The 25617-nt window shown below is 38.6% G+C and overlaps 1 protein-coding gene across 1 annotated transcript in view; it reads left to right on the top strand.

The window, feature by feature from the left end:
• Positions 1-24297, top strand: part of LOC115361714 (anionic trypsin-2-like) — a 39002-nt gene extending 14705 nt beyond the window's left edge. Inside the window, exons 3-7 of the mRNA XM_030055301.1 lie at positions 375-575; positions 2704-2774; positions 23165-23313; positions 23544-23604; positions 24287-24297. Of these exons, the coding sequence (XP_029911161.1) occupies positions 375-575; positions 2704-2774; positions 23165-23313; positions 23544-23604; positions 24287-24297 (493 nt within the window). The remainder of the gene's footprint in view (positions 1-374; positions 576-2703; positions 2775-23164; positions 23314-23543; positions 23605-24286) is intronic.
• Positions 24298-25617: the final 1320 nt, after the last annotated feature.

Genomic DNA, 25617 nt, shown 5'->3' with positions numbered 1-25617 from the left:
GTAACAAAGTGCATTGTTTACTTAAAAAATTAATTACAAAATAATTCTGCAGAAATTCAGACTTAAGCTGTCTTTTAAACTGTCTTGTCTTTGAAATGGCAATATTTTATGCAATGATGTAATAATAATTATAGGGCATACAAAACAAAATTTCTGTTGTTATAAACCAAGCCATTAGGATCAGAAAGTACATAGATAAATAGACAGATAGATCAAACTAATGTGTGTGTTGAATGTGTGTTGCTTTGAGAGAGTTGCTCAGGTTCACATATGTAAATCAATAGTCACATTGTAATGACTGTATTATTCCTAAACTGTAAGAATGACAGATTGGATTTCTTAAATTAACTAATGTTCCTCTTTGTCTCTGGCAGGACTATGCGTGCAAATTTAACTGTGCATCCAGGTCCAGGACTTGATGTGCCACTGCAAAATGACCCTCAACATCGGATTCCCTTCATTGACAATCAAGGCCAACATGACATTATGTTGCTGAGACTCACCACGCCGGTGAATAACCCTCACACAATTCCTGTTCCTGCCTGTAATGATGCCAATGCAGCTCGGCTTCGGAAGTGAGTTGCAACCTTTCTTTCATAGCTTGTCTGTGTGCTTCTTTGTAGGAATTTACAGTGCCAGTCAAAAGTTTGGACACTTTTACATTTACTGTTTTTTTCATTTTTATTATTTTCTACATTGTACTGTAGATTAATACTGAAGACATTGAAACTATGAAAGAATACCTATGGGATTATGTAGAAAAAAAAATGTTAGACAAACCAGAATATGTTTTAATAATAATAATAATAAAAAAAGAAAAGGCATTGAGTGTGTCCAAACTTTTGACTGATCCTGTATTGAACAGAGATACCTCTATTCCACAATGATTTATAATCTGTGATTCAGTTTGGGGTCAGCAGGCTTATTTTCATGTTCAAGTTTCAATACTTGTAGCATGGTGCTTTGTTTAAAACACGCTCCTGCTACTGGTGCCACTTGCATAGAGGTTCATTGCCCAAATCTGGAAAGCAAAATCCATGGCAGACTGGGACTTTAAAAATAAGAAATAAGGCCAAGCTGGTCCAACACAAAACCAAGGGAGCTGCACTTTAGCAGCAATTTGAAAGCCACCCATGCTGCAACTGTCTGCTCCGTACCAACACACAAGATGAAATATAACTCCAGACATACTGGAAGCTATTTTGACCAAAAAATAAATAAATAAATAAATAAATAAAAATACTGAATTAAATTTCACAGGAACAGTCTGACTGAATTTAAATAAGCTCACCTTCAAATGTGAATGCAATCATTTTACTGCAGTGGAGCTTGTGTGTCAGTGTGTCTGCTTTAACCTGACCCAATCAAACTTGAGGAGAGAGTGATGAAAGAAACAGATCCTGAACCGGATCAAACTGGACAAACTCTAAATTATAATTTGTCTTCACATATACTAGGCAAAAAAAAGTTCTGCACTGCTTTTTCAGTCTATAATTTCTCCCCTTTATTCATACCCAATAGTGTTGTATCTTATACCGTTGTAAAGCCGGATTGTCCTCTTTCCAATGAGATACAATCTGTAAGGATCCTGCATTTCTGGAATGAGTGACACCGGGAATTGTGTGGGAAGCGACCAATTTTTTTTTTGACAAAATCCCCTGCAATATTTCTCCCATTTAACAATACCGATTGGTGTTGTCTTTTATACCGTCAGAAAGCCTGATTAGTCTCCTTTTCAGTGAGAAATAAGTTGTAAGGATTGTCAATCGATTGATATGACCAACATGGCTAAACATGTCCCCTCCACCCCTTTTTGAGGAGTGCAAAATCCCATTCAGTGTGTTTACAGTTGATCATTTCTGCCCTGTGATCAGACCAATTGGATTTGTGAGTTATACTGTTGAAATGCCAGTCCCCATTACAGTAGGGTATAACTGTAAGGATGAGGCAACACAGCTAAACAGGGGGGAAGCACAATATTTTAGTCATTTTCTCATTTTGCCATATGTTGTCAATTAGGTCCAGTTAGGTCCACCTGTGAGTGCAATTTAAATTACCAACAGAAGAACACTGAAGGGAATTTTGATTGACTGAAAGGACATTGAATGGGATTTTGCTCCCCTCTTTTTTTTTTTTTGTCAAAAAAAAATGGTCGCCTCCCACACAATTACTGGTGTCACTCATTCCAGAAATGCAGGACCCTTACAAGTTGTATCTCATTGGAAAGAGGATGAATCCGGCTTTACAACGGTATAAGATACAACACTATTGGGTATAAATAAAGGGGAGAAATTATAGACTGAAAAAGCGGTGCAGAACTTTTTTTTGCCTAGTTTATATGACATTTAAAAATTAGTATTTCATCCAATTTGGAGGTGGACATGTTTAGCAATGTCCTTTAGCACCTGTTAGATGTTTTCACAGTAAAATGTGAACATGACCAAGAGATGGTTTTATAAAGAGCCATGTCATCATTAGCTTATTGTTGTTAGTTGGTGAAATGAGGAATAACAGGTGTAGATACAGAGAAGCTCTGGAGGTGTGATGAGTCTGATTCAACAAATGATGTTAACTCTACTTACTGCAATGAATGATCAGAAACAGAACAAGACATGAAGACACCAGATTCTGTGTTTTGGTCAAATTTAACAACTTGGACATCAGTTCACATGCTGTTTGTACCATTTTGTTTTCCTGCTCCAGTGTCAACAACCATGAATCAGTTCAGATTGCAGGTAAAGCTGCCACCCATGCAGGACCTGGTAATGTAAAAGGTGAGATTCCTTTTTTTAAATAATTTGACAGTGAGTAATAACAGATCATTTTTGTTTTTGTTAATTTTCATCAGATTTTGTAATTGTAATATTTGTGCTTTATTAGCTGATAAAAGTATGAACTGCCAAAGTATTTCCAAAAGTGTTTTCTTTAAATTGTTTTGTTCTTCCATCATATCAAAATAGTCTCCAGATATGCTGAGTCACTTCCAGCTGTTTGAACTGCAGCTCCATTTCTGTCAAAGGTGCATTATTCCAAGCTGCACAGGGCCAGCTGAAATGAGGACACTTTCAATTCTCAAATTTACCTTTAAGAATTTTTGAGAAACAAATGATTTTTTTTTTTTTTTTTTTTTTAATAATGCCGCTAGACTCAGGAGCATTATAATCCGTGTATCATTCGTTCTTTCTATTTTCAATTGCCAATCAAAAATTAAAAGCTGATTTTTTCAGTTGTCATGTCCTCTTCTTTTAAAGTCACACGCTTTGGTCCTCGAAACAACACGTAATAACTATCCATGGTGGCGGTGATCAGGGTGGCGGGACTGAATGCACCTGGCTGCTGTGATCTGCTGTGAGCTACCGCTCATTACCAAACTTCTGGGTCACGTAAACCGGACCAATTAAATAATAAAATCAAATTCAGTCCTGATTCCCGTTTTTCCATTTCGTATTTTTGATCTGAGCCTAAAATTGAACTATGAAAAACCAGGCATATTTTGGATTTTGGTGTTAGATTAAAAAACAATTAACAAAATAACCAGTCACTTTTTCATTTTTTAATTTTTGACTGGCAATTGAAAATAGAAAGAACGAATGATACACGGATTCCCATTATTAAAAGGACATGCCAGTGATTTTGAATATTGTTTTCTACAATTTATATACATCTTACATTGCAACAAATCATTTTCTAAATCAAGTGAGAATTCTTAAAATTTCACTACATATAATCAAAATGCCTTGATTTGTAATTGTAATGAATTTTTGGTTGAAAATCCCACCTGATAATGTTCTGCTCCTTTGGCTCATTCTGTTGTTGCCATTCATAAATATGGCATGGAAGAAATAATTCACAGTGTAAAGAAAACACAGAGGGACCATTTCACTCCACACAGTTTCAGGTCATCAAAACACAACAGTGCTGCTGCTGCTGTTAGGAAAAAATCATATGGATGACTTTATTACAGTGATGTAATACTGGTGTGAAGAAAGTTTGAAGTCTTTGAAAGTTCATTTTCATGTCGAAGTGGAATGAAAAGAATCCAGTGGCTGGATAAGAACAGGAAAAATCATATTAGTTAAGTCATGAAGTGTATACATTTTGTAGAAAGTACACCAACCATGCAGAATCACACACATGGCCCTTGAAGTTGCAGTTGTATTTCAAATTTCAAAAATATTAGTATGTACGTTGCTGAGAATCTGACTTTATTTCTCTGTTTTTCTCTAGGAATTGCTCTGCAGCCAGTGCGTGACCTGCAATGTGCAAACGTAAGTGTTGTTCATTGCGTCCATTTTGGCGATCTTCGGGCCGACGGTCAGATACTATTTCAGAATCAGCACTATTTCTGTGGACGAGCTCCTGGAGTGGATACTTGTGGGGTGAGGAATTATCTGATTATCTGGCTTACCTATCTATCTATCTATCTATCTATCTATCTATCTATACAAACACACACACACACACACACACACACACACACACACACACACACGTATGCATATTATTTTAGATATAATTTTTTATATATAATTTCTCTCTGCAGGGTGACTCTGGTGGAGGAGTGGTGTATAGGGGCCAGATTTATGGTGTCATTTCCGGCAGTGGTTGTCGGGCTCATGCCCATCCAATTCGGTTCATGAATGTCTGTAATAGTACTTACAGGGAGTGGATCCGGGACACTGCTCACGTATAAGCTGAACGTCCTTCATATTAAACATATATGAGATATCAGCTCTACAAGAAACTGGTGTGGTTTGTGTGTTTTTTCCCCCAACAGAAACACTGGAAGCAGTTTTTCAAATGATAAATGGTGATAAATTGTGAAAAACTGATTATGTTTTCTGATATGAGGATACAAGTGAGGATATTTCCTCCCTAACACAACATACAGCCATAATTCATAGCTTGTGAGTAAATATGTGCTCTTTTCTACTCAGATAGAAGAATGACAACATCTTTTGTTTAGAAAGTGAAACGGTAACTCTTAAAGTATTATGTGCAAAGAAATGAAAAAACAAAAAAACAAAACAAAACAAAACAAAACAACAAAAAAAAAAAAACACACACACATAAGGTATATTTCTTCTAACGTTTGCTAACCAATGGTCAGCCAGTTGTTTTAGTAAGTAAAAACAGCTACAAGTAAAGTTACAAAGTTCAAAAATAAATTGAAAGTAAATTGAAGAATGAAAATCAAATGAAAGTAAAATGAAAAATGGCCTGGTTTGGTTTTGACTTGGTTTGGTTAGTGCTGATGATTTTCTTACAGTTTTTCCCAAATGCTAAAACACATTTCTTGAAACCTCCACCCATTTTCTCAAAACCTTAAACATAAATACAAAAACTCAAACTACATTCACAAAACCCCAGACTTTTCTATCAAAATCAAACTGTCAAACATTGATTCAAAACCAGTTCTCCTGTGTTCAAAATCAAACTGTGTTCAGATCATACACACAGCAAGTAAAAATACAGTCACCTCAGAGCATTCATCAGACACTACATCAAATAGTTTAGGACACACCATCCAGGGCATGTAGTTACAGTTTTTCTCAATTGTTTACACACAAATACTGGTACTTGAGACACAGTGACCACAACATGTAACTCATGCACCAACCCCCTGTGAACCAATTCTGCTAAACTACAAGCACAATTCCTGCTTCACACTCAAATTGCAGTTCTAAAACACACTTTTTTCAAAACACTATACAGTGGTCCCTCGTTACAGTTTTTTTTCGATTGCTAAAACACAAAAAGCAAAAATTAGGCACAATTTTCACAACCTTTACTTCTGTCCCCAATCGCTTGACTCAATTTGTTACTACTTTAGATTTCCTTATCATATTAGAACTCTGACTTTCCTTCTTTACACTCTGATGTCAATTTCACATCACCTTGTTGTCAAAACACAACACACAATTTTTCAGGTTTGCACACACTTCTCACATAAAATCTCAAAGCATCAATCGACAACACACAAATATTCAAATCTCTAAACTTTTGGGTCTGGCGAGCAATTTGCAATCAAGGACTGCAGCATAAAAGGAGGCTTGACCCTCTGTTTTGTTTGATGAGCAATGGAGAACAGAGACAACAGTCAGAGAAGGAGAGGGGTACGAATGAGAGGAGGAGGAGGACGAGGAGGAAGAGGAAGAGGAGGAAGAGGAGGAGGAGGAAGAGGTGGAAGAGGAGGAAGAGGAGGAGGAGGGGAAGAGGAAGAGGAGGAAGAGGAGGAGGAGGGGGAGGAGGACAACAAGGAGAAGCAAGAGAAAGAAGAAGGAGAATCCGAATCTCCAATGAGATTCGTGCTACTGTATCGGACCATGTGCTCCACCATGGGCTGAGCATGAGGGAGGCTGGCCAGAGGGTCCAGCCAAACCTCAGCCGCTTCACAGTGTCGACCATCATCAGGACGTTCAGGATGGAAAACAGGTACGAAATCTATTTTCCGTGTGTATTGTAATACTGCATTCAATAGACTACAGCACTGTTTCCTAAACAGTGTTTTGGGACGCATTTGTGGGTCGTAGTCACATTGTTTTGGGTCCCTTTATTCTTTGTTTCCTACATTTTGTTATTACAGTTTTTCTCGATTGCTAAGACACATTTCTCGAAAGTTGCTCTCCTTTTCTCTAAACTGTAAACACAAAACCCAATTTTCAAGCTACCTTCACAAAACCTCAGACTCCTCTTGCAAAACCAAACTTTCACCTCAAAACAGTTCAATCTGTGCTCAAAACTGAACTATGTTGTCAAATTGTGCCCCGAGTCAATCAAAATTAAAAACACTACTGAGCAGTCACGAAACACTACATAGAAAAATAGAAAACACAATGCTGAGGACATGTAGCTGTAGAAATAAATGTTTATTGTTCACTGTAGGCTAAATGCATGTTGCAAAACAAAAAACCTGTGCATTTAGCACTTGTACATAATAAAAAAAAAAGTACAAAAAACAGAAATCTTGTGTATTTACAAGTAGCACTTGCACAGTACAAAAACAAACAGAAATCTTGTGCATTTAGCACTTGTATACAGTAAGCCTACATAAAAATAAAGTACATAAATATACAAATGAGAAGGGCATTACTCAGCCACAGTATCATTTCTCCGTACTGGGTCGACCTCCTCTACCACCTCGACCTCCTCTCACACAAACTCCTCCTCTCAGATTTCTATCCATTGTAGGGCCTCCCAAAGCAGTGCTCTCTGAACTGGCTTACAGTTTTTTTCAATCGCTTTTTCCAGTATAAAGGAACTGGGATCCACTTTGTCGTCATCTTCACCTCCAAACCATAGCAGAAGTTTTCTTTTGCAAATGTGTTCATACCTTTTCATTGGATTCACACATTTTTCACGCTCTTTTGCACAACACTTCTCACATGTGTCATTTCCATGGCCCTGACTCCATTGACTTCACTGTGGTAGTCAAAAGCAAAACATCTGCTCACAGCTGATAGAAATGACCTGCATCACTGTGAAATCACTAGTGCACCTGCATCACTACCCTTTCCACAAATCACCATTCACCAATCAATCAGTATGCACCTACAAAAAAAGGGCCTATAAATTGTATTCTGTATTTTTTCTGTGTAATACTGTATGTGAATTACAGTATTTCAGTTTTTCCATCAACACAGTAAAATTTCACTTCAAAGTCTTTCTGAAATTGGATGCAATTCTTTACTGTAAGTTCACATTTGAATGTGCAGCACACAGGAGAACCTTGTTCAAACTGATAGCTGTATTTTGTATTCTGCTGTCAGCTGTGTTACAGTACAGTAGAGCTGAAGGAATCTACTCATTTGGGCAGAAGTTGAGTTGTTTGAGGGAAATATTGGATTTTGCTACTTGCTTTACAATATGTAACTATGTAAATTGTCAAAAATATGACTGCAATACACACAGGAAAAAAGTAAGGTTGAACCTGCTAAGACTGAAAAGGGTGTGTTGCATTTTGGTGTTGAGTATGAAGTGAGTGAGTGAGTGGATTAGTTGTATTGGATGGTGACAAAATGTGCTTTTGCTGCATGTTTGAAATGTTTTGTCATGGTAAGAGCCTTTTGCAAACAAAATGTGTTATTTTGGGAAGTGCGCCTCTCATTAGGCCTATGGATTAACTGTTTTGAAACCAGGGTTTCTGAGTTGACAGAGGAGGTAAAGCGATTGAAAAAAACTGTATATATGTTCCCTCACATCATTAGCCAAAAGTGTGATCAATTTTGAGTTGTTGTGTTCAACCAGTGACACCAGTGCTTTACTTGTGTTTGACTTTTGCCACCAGTGCTCACCATTATGCAGCACAGGTGCATCACAATGAAAATGTGTTGGTAAGTTGTGTCTAAACAGGTGAAACGTGCTTATGGTTTTGCCAAAAGAGTGACTGATTCAATCAGTGGGTTCAGGTAATGGAGCATTTGGTTAAGACAATAGGGTTTAGTGTTTTAGCAATTGAGAAAAACTGTAATTATTATTATTATTTCAAAACATTTAAGTAAAGAAAAATGATTCCAAGAAAGCAACATTTAAAAATAAAATGTTTTGTCTGAAAATTTGTGTGATGTTTTATGTTTGTCTATGAGAGAAGTGGGCATTGTCATTGATTCAGTGTGTTCCATTTCTATAATTGTGTTTTCAGTTTTGCTCTTCAGTGTTCTGTACATGCTTGGTAGTGTTCAGCCAAAAGCTTACAGTTTTTTTCAATTGCTGACACACAAAACCTTTATATATCACACTATTTCTAAACTCTTTCACTCAAACCTCACAACTTCACCTCAAATCAGCAAAACCATAAACTAATTCTCAGCCTTGACACAGTTTTCAATTGAGCTATTCACTTTTTGCAAATCAGTACACACAATTCTCTAGCTAACACACAAAAATCTATCAGGAAGTAACTTGATTTCCCATTTCAAACACAACCAATCAAAATGCCACACTTATTCATCAGTGCCTCAGACTCTGTCCTCACATGTGTAAACAATAATTGCTTTACTGAACACCAACCAATCACTCCTTGACATAGACCTATAAAACTCTCTGTCTTGAACAATGGATAACAATGCAGAGAGCCAGGGGGGTCAGAGGAAGACGCAGAGGACGACGAGTCCAGGTTCGTGGAGGATGCTTTGGAACAGTGATGGGTCGTTTGCGAATGGACCGGCTCCTGATTGGGAGCTGTGTTTTTTTTTTTTTTTTTTTTTTTCCAGGAGCCGATTTTTTTTTTTCTGCGAAAACTGCACGTGATTGGTCAAGATGTGGGGTACCGTCTGTCTCTGCTGAGCGCTTCACCCCGAACCGGCAGTTTGTGTGAGCAGTAGTTGGATTTGTGTGTAAAGTTTTGAGAAAAAGACACAGAGCTTTGAAAATGTGTGTAAGCAACTGAAAAAAACTGTAGTTGTGTTTATTCAATGAATGGTATGTGTGTGTCATGTGAAAATATGGCTGTGTTTACCAAATGAAAACACGAGTTCCATTTTGTGAACATGTTAAGATTTGATGGCAAAGAGTTGTTTTGCAAAGGGATGCCAGGGTTTAGCAATTTGTGTGTGATGTTTGGAGTTTTGTGTGTGCAGTTTTGAAAAAAACGTACAGTTTTGAAAAACGTGTTTTAGCAATCGAAAAAAACTGTTAAGTGGTAAATATGCAACTAAAAAACTCACAAACTCATGAGAAAAAACCTTGGAAATATTGAGATTATAAAGTCCCAAATTTATGAGAAAAATAGTTTTACACACACACACACACACACACACACACACACACACAAAAGTGTATTCCAACACACTATCTGCACAAATAAGGTTGAGAAGTTATTTATTTTTTCTCCAAAATGTTCTGCTGCAAAACAACAAAAGCCCAGAAGAAAAGAAGAAGAAAAAAAAGCTTGGGTGGGTTGACAAAGTTTTGGCCTGTTTGGTTTTAACTTGGTTTGGTTAGTGCTGATGATTTTCTTATAGTTTTTCCCAACTGCTAAAACACATTTCTTGGAACCTCCACCCATTTTCTCAAAACCTTAAACACAAATCCAAAAACTCAAACTGCATTCACAAAACCCCAGATGTTTCTATCAAAACCAAACTGTGTTCACATCATACACACAGCAAGTAAAAATACAGTCACCTCAGAGCATTCGTCACACACTACATCAAATAATTTAGGACACACCATCCAGGACATGTACTTACAGTTTTTCTCAATTATTTACACACAGATACTGGTACTTGAGACACAGTGACCACAACATGTAACTCATGCACCAACCCCCTGAACCAATTCTGCTAAACTACAAAGCACAATTCCTGCTTCACACTCAAATTGCAGTTCTAAAACACACTTTTTTCAAAACACTACTCACAATTCTCTGCATTTGGCTTTCATGAAGAAAATCTCTTGTTTTCACAAGGAACACACTGTCATTCAAATTTCTACAGTTAATTGCCCTACTATGCACACTGACTCATCACATGGGCAAACACCTGTCACACAGTTTTACAATTAGCAATCAGAGCTTTAGCATAAAAGGGCAACAGGTGAGCTCTTCTGTTTTGGAGCAATGGATGCCAACATTGGAAACAGAGGCAGAGCCAGAGTCAGAGGAGTGAGAGTAAGAGGAGGAGGACGGGGGAGGCCAAAGACCGTAATCTCTGATGAGATCCGAGCCACTTTGGTGACCATGTGATACAAGGATACAAGGATACAAGGAATTTTATTGGTCATTATACAACAGGTTGAATAATGAAATTAACGTGTGGTTCCCTCTTGATTGATTAATTGATTGTATAAAAAATAAAATTATTAAGCATGGAGGAGTTCAGATGGTGCATTTAGTAGTCTCACAGCCTGAGGGAAGAAGCTGCTCTGTAGTCTGGTGGTACGGCAGCGAATACTTCTGTATCTTTTGCCTGACGGCAGCAGGGTGAACAGGCTGTGGCTGGGGTGGGTGTGGTCTTTAAGGATCTTTTTGGCTCTGCACAGGCAACTCACCTCCCCGATATCACTGAGGCTTGGTAGATGGGTTCCAATGATGTTTTGGGCAGTTTTAATAACTCGTTGCAGAGTCTTCCTGTCCTGGGCCGTGCACATCCCATGCCAGTTTGTGATGTTTCCAGTCAGGATGCTTTCAATCGCTCCTTTGTGGAAGTTGACAAGAACTTGCTGTGGGAATTTTGCTTTCTTAAGTTTCCTTAAGAAATACAGCCGTTTCTGGGCTTTTTTAACCAGGGCAGAGATATGTGAAGTCCATGACAGGTTCTCTGTTATGTTGATTCCCAGGAACTTGAAACTGCACACTTGCTCCACCTCAGCTCCACTGATGTAGACAGGGTTGTGTGTCTTTGCCTCCTTTTTTCTAAAATCAACTATCATCATGGATCAACCATGGTCTAACAATGAGGGAGGCTGGGAAAAGAGTACAGCCAGATTTGAGCAGGTACACTGTAGCATCCATCATCTGGACTTTCCAAAATGAGAATAGGTAAGAAATCTACTCTCACTAGAAAATTGCAGTACTGCATATCAATACAGTACTCAATGAGTACAGTAGTGCTGTATTGCCTGTGGACTGTTCTGTAGGACTGTAAAAATAAAGTATGTTTCAAGTACTTGGGAAATGTATTCCTACACAGTATTTACAGTACTTGTATTGCAGAACTGAAAAATGGTGGTCGGGAACGTCTTCTGTCTCCTGAACAGGAAACTGAAATCATGAACATGGTCCTAGAAAATAACGCCATAACATTACAGCAAATACAAAGAAAAATAATAGAAAACAATGAGATATTTCAAAATATTGATAGGGTAGGCTTATCAACACTGGACCGTGTCTTGCGCAGAAATAATCTGAGGATGAATCAGGTCTACAGGGTGCCATCGGAACGCAATTCAGAAAGAGTCAAAGAATTGCGATAAAACTATGTGCAAGTAAATCCTATACAATCCCACAATTGATGCATACTCTCAACACTGTATAAATTATACATATTTCAGTATTGTAATCATAATGATTGTGCTTCACAATAGTGACCACTCAATGTCTAGGGTCTTAACTAGAACTAGAAAATTTGATCACATTACTCCAATTCTGGCCTCCCTTCATTGGCTTCCTGTGCATATTAGATCTGACTTTAAGGTGCTTCTGTTAACCTACAAAATCTTAAATGGGTTTGCCCCATCTTACCTTTCGGATCTCCTTAAACCCTACATTCCATCGCGGGCTCTCCGCTCTCAAAATGCGGGGCTGCTTTGCTTACCTAGGATTAAGAAGAAGTCAGCAGGTGGCCGGGCCTTTTCCTATCGTGCCCCGCTGCTGTGGAATAACCTCCCTGCTGACGTCAGGCAATCTGAATCTGTTGATTCTTTCAAATCTAGATTAAAAACTCATCTCTTCGGCCTAACTTATGGCTGACAGTTAGTGGTGCGGTGGGCTGGTTCTCTGTCTCAGTGAAGTAACCCAAGCACTCACCTGCCGACGAGATTATGAAATTATTGCTCTCACGGAGCTAATTATCAATTAGTCTTCTCCAGATAATTAATGTGCCACCTTTGTCTCTGTGTGAGTGTGTGTGAATGGTTGATATGTGTTTGTCCGAGTGCGTGCTGTCTATTTTAGATCCAGGTCGTCGTGGTGTAGGTGGCTGTGTGGCCCGGGTCCCTGGCTGCTCTGGTGCATCCAGCTTGCCTTGGCGTCATCATCCCTCATCCGCCACCTATCTATTCCCATACATTTATTGTTTGTTATCTGTGTTTACAACATCTATTGCACGTCTGTCCGTCCTGGGGAGGGATCCCTCCTCTGTTGCTCCCCTGAGGTTTCTTCCTATTTTTCTCCCTGTTAAAGGGGTTTTTTAGGGAGTTGTTCCTCATCCGATGTGAGGGTCTAAGGACAGAGGATGTTGTATTTTTCTGTAAAGCCCTTTGAGACAAATTTGTATTTGTGATTCTGGGCTATACAAATAAATAAAATTGAATTGAATTGAATTGAAAATTGAATTAAAATTGAATTTCTGATATTGTCATGTCACTGATTCTTGAGACTTTGTCAAAAACATGTCCCACTAAGAATAGTGCCAATTCCTTTGAAAATGAATCACATTTTGTTATTTTAAATAATCAGCGTTGATCATCTGAGGGTGTTCGGCACAAATATAGCACATTTTTCATATATTTGTTTACAATTGTATTAATTATTTGATGATGTATAAGGCCATAATTATATTTACTTTAAATTTGTGCTCACCAAAAACGTGTCCCAGGTTTTTGTCAACACAGTCAGATATTTATAAATATGCATTAAAATCAGACAACTACATGGTCAGCCATATTCCTGAGGACCCCTTTCCACTCTGCAACATCCACTCAATTAGGCAAGACCACACAAGCTCCTGTAAGTTTGCTATTTTTTCAGTAATTTTCACATATTTATTGATATTGCTAGTGTCAGAACCATGACTGTCACACTGTCACTTTTGTATATTATGTCACAAATTTAGGCAGTCTAAGAAGGAGTCAGAGCTAGCTACAGTGTGAAAAGAACATGGCTCCTGTGTAGAATTCATGCATGGCATCCAAAAAAGTGTGTTTTTGTCAACACTGTCAGACGTCAACACTGTCAGATTCTCTGTCTGACAGTGTTGACAAATCATCCTCAGTGGAGGCTGAAATATAATTTTTGATTACAATAAACAGCATTAATAGTAATTTGTGTGTAATATTGTTTATTTAACATCTTTATTAACAATTAACATAATTATTTCTTCTACAAATGTGTCATTTAGGCCACGTTTCCTTGATGTGATGTGATGTGTGTGTGCGTGTATATACACTATATTGCCAAAAGTATTCCCTCAGCTATCCAAATCATTGAATTCAGGGGCCGGCCAGAGGGCTTCATCCACGTCACAGGCAATATTTACTCAAACTGGGTTGGACTCTTTGTCCTGCTTCCCTCATTTGTCATCCCATGAACAAGGACATGGTAAACAATAGTTGCCCAAATTTCACCAGTAATGATAGTTCTTGGTCTTCCTCGCCCCCTTCCTCCTCGTCCACCACCTCTCATACGTACTCTTCCTCCTCTGCCACCCGTGCTCTCTGAACTGACCTTTATCCTGCCCAGTTGGTCTGATCACATCATTAGAAACATGTGTGTTCAGTTTTGACTTGTTGTGTGTAAAAGGTGACAGCTGTGTTGGAGTTGTGTTCACATTTAGCTGTCAGTGTTTACAGTTTTGCATCACAAGTGTATGCCAGTGTGAAATGTGTTTAGTGACGGAGAATGTGTTTAGGGTTTAGCTAAAAAGAGCGGATGAGTTTTGCAAATTGTGTCCAAGTACCTGAACAGTGTTTAAGGTTTGGCCAAAAGAGTGTTTGATTGGAAAAATGAATTTAGGCCACTGAGAATTTGGTTCAGAGAAGTGGAGTTTAGTGTTTTAGCAACTGAGAAAAACTGTAATATCACAGGCCTGCTCCATGGCCTGACCGAGGGGCAAACGGTCGTAGGGCCGAAGGTCATATACCTTCCACCGCCATGCAGAAAAAAAACTCCTCTATTGGGTTAAGGAAGGGGGAGTATGGTGGAAGGTATAGGACTGCAAATTCAGGGTGCTGATGGAACCAATTTTGGACCAGAGCGGATCAGTGGAAAGATACATTGTCCCAAACGACAATGTACTGCATCTGGTCCACTTGGTTTAATGCTGTGATGATGTTGTGTAATCTGTCAAGAAATGCAAGTATTATATCAGTGTTATAGGGTCCCAGGGTCGCATGGTGGTGGAGGACCCCATTTTGGGTAATGGCAGTGCAAAGGGTGATGTTACCTCCTCGCTGCCCTGGCACACTGGTAATTGCCCTGTGTCCAATTACATTTCTCCCTCTTCTTCTAGTTTTTGTGAGGTTAAATCCAGCCTCATCAGCATATATAAATTCATGTTGGATTTATTCAGCCTCCATTTGCAAGACTCCCTGAAACACAGTAAGATACAATAGGACGCTGTTCAATATCGGTCTATTGCACAGTAATTTTACATGTAAAAAGGTTGTGTGTAGTGCACAATGCCACACCACAGTAAGGTGAACAATACATACCTCCACATACTCATTACGCAGATGTTTCACTCTCTGAATGTCTGTCAAATGGTACTTCATACAGTTGCTTCATGTGTACTTTTTTTTTTTTTTTTTGAGGATTTGACCTAATGTTGACAGAGAGACTCGATGGATGTTATTGAAAATATTGTGATCATTGATGACATTGGCTTGGATTTCTCTCAGCCTGATACAATTGTTGGCCAAAACCATGTTTACAATGACTGTCTCTTGTGCCCGAGTGAATACGGGGCCCCTTCCACCTTGGTGTCCTCGACCCTCAATCCTATGTAGACAAAAAACACATGCAGCCTACTGTCAAATGTCACAGGAAAGGATACCAAAAGTGATGACAAGTACAGTTAGCTGCAGTTTCAATATACTGTGTGGTTAGTTTACCTGTTTTCTCGACAAAATGTTCAAATTACTGTCGCTACTGTATTTCTGCTGAGATTTGGCTGAACTCTCAGTCCAGCTTCCCTCAGCGTCAGTCCATGGTTGATAATGTGATCAATAAGGCCTCTTCCTCTACCTCCTTCTTCTCCTCTTTGAGCTCCTCCTCTCATTCTCACTCTTCTTCTTCTAACTCCTTCCATTTTTGTTGATGACAGGTGAACTCACCTGCTGGCTTTTATACCTGCCTGAGTGCTGTATTTTCAATTAAGCAAATGTGTGTTTCCACACCAGGTTGACATGCTTATCCAATTTGGCCATTAGTGTGGTCATTGGCAAACCAGGGCTTTGTAATGAGAAGGAAATAGCTCACAATCCTTATCTGTGTCTAAGGTGTGAAAATGCATGTAGAGTTTTGCAAATGGGGCTTAAATGGGGCCACAGCCAATCCAACAACTGGAATTCATTTGAAAATTGACACAGATATTTACACATTTATAATTCACAATCCACAATTTGGGGGCCCTTGCAGCTCTGGGCCCTGGGATGCATCCTCTGTGTGGCCAAGGGTAGAACTGTAGTGTGTGCAAAATATTAGGAAAAAAAAAAAAAAAAAAAACAGCTTTTGTCATTAGCACTACAATTGTGCAATATACAACTATGAAAGGGAACAGGGACAGAGACAGAGAAACAAAAGTTGCTTCTGTCAGGTTTGTGATGTTCACAAGACTAGTATGTGTTCACAGTGAGGCTACGCCACCTGCTGGAAACAGTCAGTCAGTGAGACAGAGGCTGTTGTGTATGAATGTGTATTCCCAACATAACACACTATCCACTATCAGTACAAATAAGGGATTATTTTTTAATGTACAACTCTAACTCTCCTCAAAAAACAACAAAATCACAGTAGAAGAAAACAAAAAACACTTATGCATGTGGTGCCTTCTTTTTTAGTCTTCATCTTACTTCTTCACTTCCTCTTCCTCATCCTCATCCTCACCCCTCTTCCTCTCTGTCCAAACCAAATGATGACCTGTGGCCCAAGCCCCGATTTCCAAGTGAACTCATTATTTATGTAAAAGTGTTTTCACAATTCTTAATCAATCAATCAAACTTTATTTATAAAGCACTTTTCATACATAAAATGTAGCACAAAGTGCTTTACATGTTAAAAGCACCACCCTACCCCAACCCCTAGACCCCCACCCCACGACTCTCTCACACACGCACACATAGATACACACACACACACACACACACACACACACACAATGTTTGTTTGGCTCAGTACAGAGGAACCAGGTCAGGAAACGCTGCCATCTGCGGTGGGGGCTGCCCACGGCCCAGGCCAGAATGCCACAGCTCAGGGGCCCACCAAGCCACAGGTAGGCAGAGGACCCATAGCGCTGCAGCGGGGCACTGCCACAGAGCCCCCACCCATCCAAAAGGACACTGTTCAATGAATGTGGAAAGGTTATTGATAAAATAGTGTGGCGATGTAGAGACCAGTGTTTACCGTTTTGCCGAGGTGTGTTATTACATTGCAAACTGAGTGAAAAGCACTGAGCTGTGTTCAGAGTTTTGCAAAAAGTGTGTTAGAGTGTACAGAGAAGAGAATGTGCCTTCAGTTTGGCACACTTGGTGAATGCATCAGCTACAAGTGTTAATAGTTTCAGAAATTGTACCTCAAAAATCACTGTTAGTGTTTAAACATTCAGAAAAAAAAAACTGTAATGCGAAATCCATCAAAAGGAGGAGAGAAGGCGCAGAGAGGTATTGAGGATGGACAACTGAGAAAAGGGAAAGGCCGATTGAATCCCTGCCAGCTCCAGTGGCTGAACCTGTGCTCTGAATCAGCCACAGGGTCCAAGTCCTTCAGGTAGACCATGCTTCCTAGTCTGTAGCCCCCTGATCCTCTCATAACACAGAGTGGGTGGTGCCTGATGTTATTATACAGAATACGCTGCCAGGAGAGAGCGAGTAGGGGATTATGTCTTGCTCAAGGACACATGGCTGCTGCAGGAATCAAACCGCTCACTGGACTCACCACCGTGCTGCCCAGAGAGCTAGCAAGCTCACTAGATAATGACAATGACGACAAAATATAACTTTGTACTTTTAGTAATTCTTGACGTGCACGACATGCTGCCAACATTGTGGAAGGAAGTATCAATTCAATAACAACAAAGAAATGATAAAGTTTTGAAAAAATGTTACTTTATATCAAGATGGTGAACAACCCAACTGACTGGGCCAGGATACTCTTCTGCTTACCAAGTATTTCCTGGAAGACAGAAGGTGATGAAGTCTCAATGGACAATGAGTCCATTGTCATTGAGTGTCATTTGAATGGAGCTGAGTGACAAGAAAAGAAATTTAAGCAAATTGTGACCATAAACATCAACTGTCTGGAATCAGACGTGGCGCTCTGTCCTGCTCTGACTGACTGGGACCTTTTACACTGCATCCAAACCCTGACTGATGTAAGCATGGTGGAAAGAAGTCTGGAGTTTATCATTAATTCAGTTTCATAAATAAATAAAAATGAAAAAAAGATTTGGAAATATTCTCACCGGAAACAAGGAAATGTATTTAGATGGTGAATAAACCAAGTGACCATTGGCTGAATGGATTTCCTCTCATGGACAATAGAAATTCATTTGAATGAAGCTGTATGATGAAAATGAAATTTAAGGAAACATATATAAACACATGGACTAGATGGGAAACCCAGTTTTAGGTTACTTTAGGCTGATTGAATTGGACTCTGTGGAGTAGCTTCAGCAGCACTTGTATGAACTAAAGTGCATGAATGAAAAAAAATACAAAAACAAGGAAAGTTATTGCATATACTATAATGTATTTAATGTATTTGTGTGCAACTCTTATGAGTGACTGAAATTAAGTCAATTAAATTAACAATTAAAAGCATCAATTTTCTTTAATTACTGTCAACTGTTGTCACTATTTATATTATTATATTATGTTTCTATATGTAATATAATGTATATTTCTATGTATAATATTATATAGAAATGTGTTCAGTGTTGTGAAGAAAAAGATGATCAGCTGAAGCACTTAATGACATTAACAGTGTCAAACAACACATTTACTGAAGGTAAAGTAAATTTATGAATTTCAAGATCTTTTTTATTCATGTGGAGATGTTCTTCAGTTCCACTGTGACAGATCCCATGGTGTGTGATGGTGTGAGTCCCAGTGTGCTTGTGGCTGCATGTGGTCCTCTAAACAGGGACCACCTCACTGAAGCAAAAGTTTAGGTTAGGTAAAGAGTGCAGTTTGGATCTGGAAGATATTCATAATGGTGATCTGGTTGGTGCTGTCCCAGTTTTGTGAGTTTTTAGAGTTTTTTTTAGTGACAAAACAGCTTTACTTTATACCTAGTATTAGCAGTATGTTTCCTCACAACAAAAAGTCCAACATCAGCTCACCTTTTCCCTTCACTTTGACTTCAAAAGTACACATCTGTATTGTATCCATTTTCATAGCTTTTAATAGTGTCAGCATGAATTCTGTTGACAGTATGTTAGGGTTATGGAGTTTCCCTGAAAGAAACCGTTGATGTAACTGGCCGTTTTTTTATTGCTTTACTCTCTGAAATACCATTGTCTCACCGTCCCACAATGGAAGATGATATCAAAATATTGAACTCAGCTCATAATCCAGCAGAGCTTGGTAGCCAATGGAGAGCTGTGTTGATAAACCTTCACAAGGTGATTGGTGGATCAGAGGCCAACAGGACAGTGGGAGCAGATCTGAAAAGGTGCTGCTGTCCCATCAGGAGGACAGTCACTGGAGGCTCAGAGACACAAATGGCTCAGCTGCTGCTTCTTCTGCTGTTGCTGTGGGCTGGTGAGTTCTCAACACTGGTGTATTCTGCAGCGCTGACACTTTGAATACTTTAACCATTTCTTACCGGTTGAAGTATGAAAGATTTTTACTTCTGAAAATGATGTATTCTTAAAAATTTGATTTTTTTTTTTTATATGATGACAGGTTGTGGTTTTACTCACATTTTTTTTTTTTTTTTTTTAAATATCATGACAGGTTGTATTTTTTATTCTCTATCTGTTTGTGTGTGTGTGGTTCTGTCTCTGTATGTGTGTGTGTGTGTGTGTGTGTGTGTGTCACAAGCTGGCCACCACTGGTAACAAACATGCAGGACTCAGAAACAGGCCTCCCAGAAAATTGTTTAATACAAAAATGTTCAAATTTCCTTTGGTACATGCTGGCCCGTTGCAAAGATTTGATATTAAAGTAAAATCCATATTCTGGTCAATAAAATTGAGACCATGTCAGTATTTCAGCTGACAGAGACAAAAAAGGACAAGATAAATCCAATCAAGTTCCTCTCATTGTCCAATAGCAGCTCTGTACCCTCACACAGCTGTGCCTGCTGCACTAATTATGTTACTGGAAGAAAAAAAAAAAAAAAAACACTTCAAAGGTTAAAATTAAACATGTTAAAGTTACAACAACTTTATTATTCGGTGTCTTTATTAATCAGAGTTAGCTTGTTGTGTCTCTTTAATTCGACGTATCCATTATTTGTTGTTCACTGGTTTGTCTGAACTCTGTTTCTTGGTAGCTGCCTCAGACATGTGTGCTGTCCTCTGCAGCCATATTGTGTGTGTTTGTCTTCTCCTAATGGACGTTCTGTTGTTTCTCTCCCACCGAGAGGAAACCTCTCCCTCTGTGTTACTGTACGTCTGTGCAACCACAGTCAAATGACTGGAGAATGTGTCTTTCAGACTTCACTGTGGGCGATGTGCACAAGAGGATTATTAGAGGGGAAGACTGTCGAGAAGATGAGCGGAAGTACCAAGTCCTGCTCAGAGCACGCGATCCTTTACATAATTACGATGGCTTCTGTGGAGGCTCTCTGATCAGTAACCAGTGGATCCTGACTGCCTCTCACTGCTGGTCTTCAAAGCCAGGATGGTAACAAAGTGCATTGTTTATTTAAAAAATGAATTACAAAATAATTATTACTGCAGAAATTCAGACTTAAGCTGTCTTTTAAACTGTCTTGTCTTTGAAATGGCAATATTTTATGCAATGATGTAATAATAATTATAGGGCATACAAAACAAAAATTCTGTTATTATAAATCAAGCGTATAGGATCAGAAAGTACATAGATAGATAGATAGATATATAGATAGATAGATAGATCAAACTAATGTGTGTGTTGAATGTGTGTTGCTTTGAGAGAGTTGCTCATGTTTACATATGTAAATCAATAGTCACATTGTAATGACTGTATTATTCCTAAACTGTAAGAATGACAGATTGGATTTCTTAAATTAACTAATGTTCCTCTTTGTCTCTGGTAGGACTATGCATGCAACTTTAAATGTGCATCCAGGTCCCGGACATGAAGTGCAACTGAGAGATGACCCTCAGCATCGGATTCCCTTCACTGACAATCACGGCACCCATGACATTATGTTGCTGAAACTCACCACGCCGGTGAATAACCCTCACACAATTCCTGTTCCTGCCTGTAATGATGCCAATGCAGCTCGGCTTCTGAAGTGAGTTGCAATCTTTCTTTCATAGCTTGTCTGTGTGCTTCTTTGTAGGAATTTACAGTGCCAGTCAAAACTTTGGACACATGTTCTCATTTAGTGTTTTTTCTTCATTTTTATTATTTTCTACATTGTACTGTAAATTAACACTGAAGACATCAAAATGATGAAAGAATACCTATGGGCTTATGTAGAAAAAAATGTTAGACAAACCAGAATATGTTTTAATAATAAAAAAAAATAAAGAAAAAGCATTGAATAAGAAGGTGTGTCCAAACTTTTGACTGATTCTGTATTTAACAGAGATACCTCTATTCCACAATGATTTATAATCTGTGATTCAGTTTGGGGTCAGCAGGCTTATTTTCATGTTCAAGTTTCAATACTTGTAGTATGGTGCTTTGTTTAAAACACGCTCCTGCTACTGGTGCCACTTGCATAGAGGTTCACTGCCGAAATCTGGAAAGCAAAATCCATGGCGGACTGGGACTTTAAAAATAAGAAATGAGGCCAAGCTGGTCCAACACAAAACCAAGAGAGCTGCACTTTTGCAGCAATTTGAAAACCACCCATGCTGCAACTGTCTGCTCCGTACCAACACAAAAGATGAAATATGACTTAATGGAAGCTATTTTGACAAAAAAATATATATTACTGAATTAAATTTCACAGGAACAGTCTCACTGAATTTAAATAAGCCCAACTTCAAATGTGAATGCGATCATTTTACTGCAGTGGATCTTGTGTATCAGCGTGTCTGCTTTAACCTGACCCAATCAAACTTGAGGAGAGAGTGATGAAAGTAACAGATCCTGAACCGGATCAAACTGAAATGAAATGAGGAAAAACAGATGTAGATACAGAGAAGCTCTGGAGGTGTGATGAGTCTGATTCAACAAATGAGGTGAACTCTGACTTACTGCAATGAATAAGCAGAAACATCACAAGACACCAGATTCTGTGTTTTGGTCAAATTTAACAACTTGGACATCAGTTCACTGTTTGTACCATTTTGTTTTCCTGCTCCAGTGTCAACAACCATGAATCAGTTCAGATTGCAGGTCAAGGTGCCACCGAAGAAATTTTGGGTATAAGAGGTGAGATTCCATTTTTCTTTTTTTTTTTTTTTTTTTTAATTATTTGACAGTGAGTAATAACAGATCATTTTTGTTTTTGTTAATTTTCATCAGATTTTGTAATTGTAATATTTGTGCTTTTTTAGTTGATAAAAGTATGAACTGCCAAAGCATTTCCAAAAGTGTTTTCTTTAAATTGTTTTGTTCTTCCATCATATCAAAATAGTCTCCAGATATGCTGAGTCACTTCCAGCTGTTTGAACTGCAGCTCCATTTCTTTCAAAAGTGCATTATTCCAAGCTGCACAGGGCCAGCTGAAATGAGGACACTTTCAATTCTCAACTTTACCTTTAAGAATTTTTGAGAAACAAATGATTTTTTTTTTTTCAATAATGCCGCTAGACTCCGGAGCATCAGGGACACAGCAGTGATTATGAATATTGTTTTTTGACAATTTACCCACATCTTACATTGCAACCAATCATTTTGTAAATCATGTGGGGGTTCCTAAAATTTCACTACATGTAATCAAAATACCTTGATTTGTAATTGTAATGAATTTTTGGTTGAAAATCCCACCTGATAATGTTCTGCTCCTTTGGCTCATTCTATTGTTGCCATTCATAAATATGGCATGGAACAAATAATTCACTGTGTAAAGCAAACATTTCCCCAGGGACTATTTTCTGGCGGAGGGACTGTTTCACTCCACACAGTTTCAGGTCATCAAAACACAACAGTGCTGCTGCTGCTGTTGGGAAAAAATCATGTGGATGACTTTTTTACAGTGATGTAATACTGGTGTCAAGAAAGTTTGAAGTCTTTGAAAGTTCATTTTCATATTGTAGTGGAATGAAAGGAATCCAGTGGCTGGATAAGCACAGGGAAAATCATATTAGATAAATCATGAAGTGTATACATTTTGTAGATACTACACTAACCATGCAGAATCACACACATGGCCCTTGAAGTTGCAGTCAAATTTCAAATTTCAAAAACATCATTAGGATGTATGTTGCTGAGAATCTGACTTTACTTTTCCGTTCTCCTCTAGATCCTGCTGAGGAGCCAGAGCCTGACCTGCAATGTGTAGACGTAAATGTTGCTGATTGTAGGGTTATCACTCATCAGTTTCCCGGCCAGACACCAATTCAGAATCAGCACCATTTCTGTGGACAAGGTTCTGATGTGGATGCTTGTGTGGTGAGGAATTATCTGATTATCTGTCTTACCTCCAACATTGTAAGAAAAAGAGAATCAGTAATGACTGACACTTTTGATAATTGTGACTGTGTTATTGTGTTATAATTGTGGTATATATACTGCGCGCGTGCACACACACACACACACACACACACACACACACACACACACACATATGTATGCATAAGATTTTTCTATATAATTTTTTTCTTTATAATTTCTTTTTCTAGGGTGACTCTGGTGGAGGAGTGGTGTATGGGGGCAAGATTTACGGTGTCATTTCCACCATTGGTGAGGGGGCTTGTCAGATTCCAGTTTTCTTCATGAATGTCTGTAATAATGATTACAGGCGGTGGATCAGACAGACGACTGGCCTATAAGCTGAAAGTCCTTCATATTAAACATATATGAGATATCAGCTCTACAAGAAACTGATGTGGTTTGGGTGTTTTTTTTTCCCAACAGAAACACTGGAAGCAGTGTTTCAAATGATAAATACTGATAAATTGTGAAAAACTTATTATTTTTTCTGATAGAAGTGAGGATATTTCCTTCCTAACACAACATACAGCCATAATTCATAGGTTGCGAGTAAATATGTGCTCTTTTCCACTCAGATAGCAGAATGACAGCGACATCTTTTGTTTAGAAAGAGAAACAGTAACTCAAAATATTATGTGCAAAGAAATGAAAAAACAACAAACAAAAAACATGTATAAGGTATATTTCTTCTACATGACCTAACGTTAGCTAACCAATGGTCAGCCAGTTGTTTTAGTAAGTAAAAGTAAAGTTACAAAGTTAAAAAATAAATTGAAAGTAAATTGAAAAATGAAAATCAAATGAAAGTAAAATGAAAAATGAAGTCCAGTTAAGCTCAGTGGTGAGTTTTGAGGAATCAGCACTGTTCATTTCACAAGTGCCGGGGCCAAAAAGTGTGTTCCTTCTCTGTCCCTCTCTTGGGCTGTCCCAGACCAAAGATGACCATCATGAAAGAAATGATATCTTTGGTCTTAGCTCCAAAACGGTGGTCCTACGTCGCACTCTGAGACAGGTTCAGAGGCGGTTGTTGTCATGGCCTTGAGACCAAAGACACCCTGGGACGAAAGACTGACAGCATCAGAAATTTGGGATAACCATCTCACAGTGTGACAGCTCCTATCACCTATGTCCACTAACCAAACAATAGGAATGCAGCATGATGAATGCAACACTGGCGCTAAACACAATGATGGAAGTGAAACGAGCAAGAGGAAGTGTTTGGGACTTGAACAAAGAATAAACTCTTGTCGAGTTGTGGCAGCAGAAGCCTTGTTTATATGATGTGTCCTCCAGCTGTTAGTCAGGGTTAGGGCTGGTTAGTTAGTTGTCACTGTTTACTACTGTAGTGCATGTTTCGAGTACGCCGCAGATGGAGTAACAAGCACACGAGTAAAAGCCCTAATGAGTGACACAACAGGGCAAAGAAAACTACACCAAACACAAGTAGAAGACACCATGAACAGAATTCAAAGGACAAAGTCCACACACACAGAGTCCGGGGGGAAACACAAGAGACAACACAAGAATACACAAGTCCACAAAGTCCAAAAATAAAGTTCAGGAAAAACCCAAAAGACAAAGACATCGTCCCTATTGATGTGCATAGAAAATCTTGAATAACTTTATATATCATAGATATAAAGCCTTAACCCCTCACTGTAAAACATTTCCCTGTGAAATAACGGTAAATTAGGGGCAGCTACAGTTACCAGCATATTACTGTTAATTATCTACAACAACAGTATTTAAAAAAAGAAAATATATATTACGGTACTGTAATATTTTATACTATATTTTTTAATGGTATATTACTGTAAACATATTACGGTACCATGCTTTACAGAATATTAACTTTACAGTATGATACCCTTTTTTGACATTTGACATTTATCGAAGACAATCAAACATTCAGTACCTGAACATTTCAAAGTAATAACATTTTAGTAAATATAAAAATGACAAGAGATAAAAAACAGGCTCTCAACAATCTTTATACAACATGCATACCACACTTAAGTCACACTTAGGTCCTGTGTGGAGATGTGGGCTACATAAAGCCCCACTCAAAGTCAGTCAAGTTCTTTATAAGTGTTGCCCCAGGGGGACTCACAGTAGGTGCCTTTTTTTGGACCAGCTTCCCCGTTCTCTTGGACACCGCCTTGGCCTGGCTTGCCTTTGTCCCCCTCTCGGGATTTATTCCAATCAAGGGCCTAAAAATGTAACAAAAGAGATCAGAGATAGCATATAAGTTAAGCAGTGTTG

Source organism: Myripristis murdjan, chromosome 1 (genome assembly GCF_902150065.1).
Source record: "Myripristis murdjan chromosome 1, fMyrMur1.1, whole genome shotgun sequence".
In the NCBI taxonomy this organism is placed as follows: Eukaryota; Metazoa; Chordata; class Actinopteri; order Holocentriformes; family Holocentridae; genus Myripristis; species Myripristis murdjan.
This window is presented reverse-complemented; position numbering and strand designations above follow the sequence as displayed.